General features: G+C 41.4%; 1 protein-coding gene across 1 annotated transcript in view; it reads right to left on the bottom strand.

Annotated features, from left to right (window-relative positions):
* The window catches only part of LOC100533433 (voltage-dependent calcium channel type A subunit alpha-1), a gene marked incomplete at its 5' end in the record, with an annotated part of 54455 nt that overhangs the window by 4744 nt on the left and 46229 nt on the right, over nt 1-3482 (bottom strand). The window contains 2 exon segments of the mRNA XM_035973625.1: nt 1422-1451; nt 3288-3448. Of these exon segments, the coding sequence (XP_035829518.1) occupies nt 1422-1451; nt 3288-3448 (191 nt within the window).

Genomic DNA, 3482 nt, shown 5'->3' on the forward strand with positions numbered 1-3482 from the left:
CAGGGAGCAAGGGAGAGAAAGAGATGAGAGGTGTATAAAAATGGAGAAGGAAGCAGGGGAGAGAAGAAGAAGGAGGTATAATGACAGTACACACTCCCACCATCACCACAAAAGAAATGTTGTCCGAGACCCGAGACCCGAGACCCGAGACCCCACCAAACGGAAAGAAAAAACCAAAGTACCGACACCAAATCATAAGGTACAGAAACAAGAAAAGTGCTAGAGAAGTCAACTCCATCCCTGTCTGCAACACTCCGACGCTTGGGCCTTGCGCTAATCACAGACTACAAAACTCTACTCACCCTCTCCCCTCCACCATACCCAAAACCTTTTCTAGAACTATCTGTTGAGCTGTCTTTCTCCCAACGACTTGTTTTCTCGTTTTAGAAAACATTTGTGAGGTGTGCTGACAAAATGAGGTACTTCTCGCAATCCTCAAATGGAGATGTCCACAGAAAATAGACATCAACTGTGTGGATATTAAACTGAATGCGCATATCTTCCACTAAAACACAATGTTTTTAATCGTTTCGTATTAGAAATCGTACCAAAAAAAGACACCTATAAATTTGACGTATATTTTTGTGTCCATAGGGCTAGATTTCGAGACTTGACTCATTTTGTCAGCACATCTCACATTTACTCACTGGTTAAAGTGCCCCAAGTCATGCATTCTAAATCCCCTCCTGCCCCGTCCTCCCCTTCTCAACTGTTTGTATTTGTCAACTATTTCTGCACGAGTAGATAAAGATAAAGTAGTTCATGACCTTTGGTCTTCTGCTGATCGCACACATAATGTATACGTCACTTCCTGAATCAATTGTCAACAGCCACTGCCAGAAGAACGATTTGTTCATTACGTCTGCCACTTGACGGCATGTCGCTCATCAGAGAGTTACAGTGTGTTTTTAGAACGTTACTTCATGCATTGGTTTGTCTATAGGATGTGTGAAAACATAATGTCTATAATATATGTATCTATAAAGTCTATAGTATATTATTATGTATCTATGCTTTCATATATCTTCTGTATCAATGCGTTTACATATCTTCAGTGTATATACGTGTTTTTCTTTTTAAAAAAATATCTTTTAACATTTAAAAAGACTAACTAAATTCTGACTCAAGGCAACCCCGCCTCCTTTAACCACAGATATTTCGACTTTTGCTAAAGTTAGATGAGTATTTTTTCTCCTCAAAAACAAGACAAATGAATATGCTTTAAGATGATACAATAACTCAAGATACCCAAGTTTTTCCTCTTAACCACTGCCCCAGAGCTGACCAACTGGCCACTGCACTGGCCTGGCCGGAGTGTTGCCAGAAAGGATTGTGAAAAATATGCAAATATAGAGGTACAAGCCACGCCCCCTGCCCTGTGTGGGTAAATGCAAGATGCCGCTCGGACGTGCCAGATTTACCTCCTAGGACCGCCCCTGGTTTGTGATTGGCTGCAACACGTCACAGCAGTCAGGGGTTAATGAAAAACATACAACAACAACAACAACAAACATACCACGACAGTTCACAACAACAAACAATAACAAACAACAACAACAAACAATAACAAACAACAACAACAAACAATAACAAACAACAACAACAAACAATAACAAACAAAAACAACAAACAATAACAAACAAAAACAACAACAACAAAAACAACAAACAACAACAAACAATAACAAACAATAACAAACAACAACAAACAAAAACAACAACAACAAACAAAAACAAAAACAACAACAAAAACAGCAAACAAAACAACGACAATAACAACAACGGACAAAAAACAGGCAAAAATGACGTCAATGAAAAACGGTTCAGGATGACAGTTAGCAGGACACAGGAGGGAAAACATAGAAATTATCTGCAGAAATATCAACCAAGGACAACCTCATCAGTACAAGGTGGACAACTGGCCTACTACACACTGCACACTGAACATCAGATTCCCAGATGTGAGTCAGGACAAGTCAGATTGTCCTTTGTTGGAGGGGACAAGAGCTGACATTTTGACACAATTCGACCCAAATCGACAACATTTCTCCACAGTGACCTTCAAAATCAAACACGTTACTTTTACAAAGTCGCAAGTCGACTCGGTCGTATTATGATGCCAAAATGGCAGCTTTTGCTTCCTCTATGAAGGGACATCTGCTTGCCCCTGACAGAACTAAAGGAATTCGACTGGCAGTGTGCACGCGGTATATCATTGGAAGGTTCTAACTGTAACACTTTCCATGGACTGCTGCAAATAGAACCATTCCAATGTAGGCTCGCCAAGATGATAAATAAACATTTAGTTGGGGGTGTATCATAAAAAGAAGGAATCATTTTGAAAAATAAAAAAAACCTGTCATTATCTCAAAGGACACAAGACGTAGTAACACATTCCACAAACAGTGCATTCATACATCAACAAGAATAAATGCAACAGGGAGAACTTTAAAAAACACGACAAATAAAAAAACAACAGTTCATAATGAGCAACGTGTAACGACAATGTCATTGAAAAACTTATCAACAAATTGTTAACAACTATTTTGGCAGCAAAACTACAAAGAGAAATAAAGAAGGAACAATTGAATAACAAGTTTTCATCTCTTCAAATAAAGAACAAGCAAGGACGATAACAAGAACAACAACAAAATGTCTTTCAACACAGTAGAGTCCCCTTAAACCGAAATCTGCCGGGGTGCCGGGTTTTCTTAGGTTCAGTGAGTGTTCAGTGAAGAGAGGTTGCTTGTATACAAAAGACATTCCGGTTTACCGCTGTTTTCGGATTAATCGTGTTGTTCGGTTTAAGCGGACTCCGTTGTAATGTCAGAAAGCCATACACACATTGTTCTCAAGAATGATATCATCAGACAGACACAATATCTCCTAGATTCTTAAGGCTGGCAAAAAATCTGCCATGCCAGAAGGACAGAACTGCAATAGATAGATAGATAGATAGATAGACAGATAGATAGATAGATAGATAGATAGATAGATAGAAATAGACAAAAATATAGACACACAAACCAATGGACAGACAGAGAGAGTGTGTGTGTGGGGGGGGGGGGAGTAGCCGAGGTGGTGTAATAGAAAGGTGGAAGAGGGGAGAGGGGAGAAGGCAGAGGGATGAGGAAGGAATGGAGAGGAGAAGGGGGGAGAGGGGAGGAGGGAGACAGAGAAGGAAGGAAAGGGGAGAGGGAGGAGAGGGACGAGAGGGAGGAGAGGGAGAAGGAGAGGAGAGGGGAGAGGAGAAGGGAGAGGGGAGAGGTAGGAGGAATAAGGACGTACCAGTGTCAGACATGTCTTCCTCGGCGTTCTTGGCGAGCGGCATTGTGACGGAGGAAGTCTTTGTGGGTGGCCCGCTGTCCACGTTCTCCACGGAGATCTTCTTGTCTCTGGTGTCTTTGAGGTTGTTCTGACTTAGGTTGATGTCTACGCGGTTACCCGTGCTGTGGGGGGGGAGAGGGGAGAGGAGGGGAGAGA

This window comes from Aplysia californica, unplaced genomic scaffold (genome assembly GCF_000002075.1).
Source record: "Aplysia californica isolate F4 #8 unplaced genomic scaffold, AplCal3.0 scaffold01565, whole genome shotgun sequence".
Classification (NCBI taxonomy): domain Eukaryota; kingdom Metazoa; phylum Mollusca; class Gastropoda; order Aplysiida; family Aplysiidae; genus Aplysia; species Aplysia californica.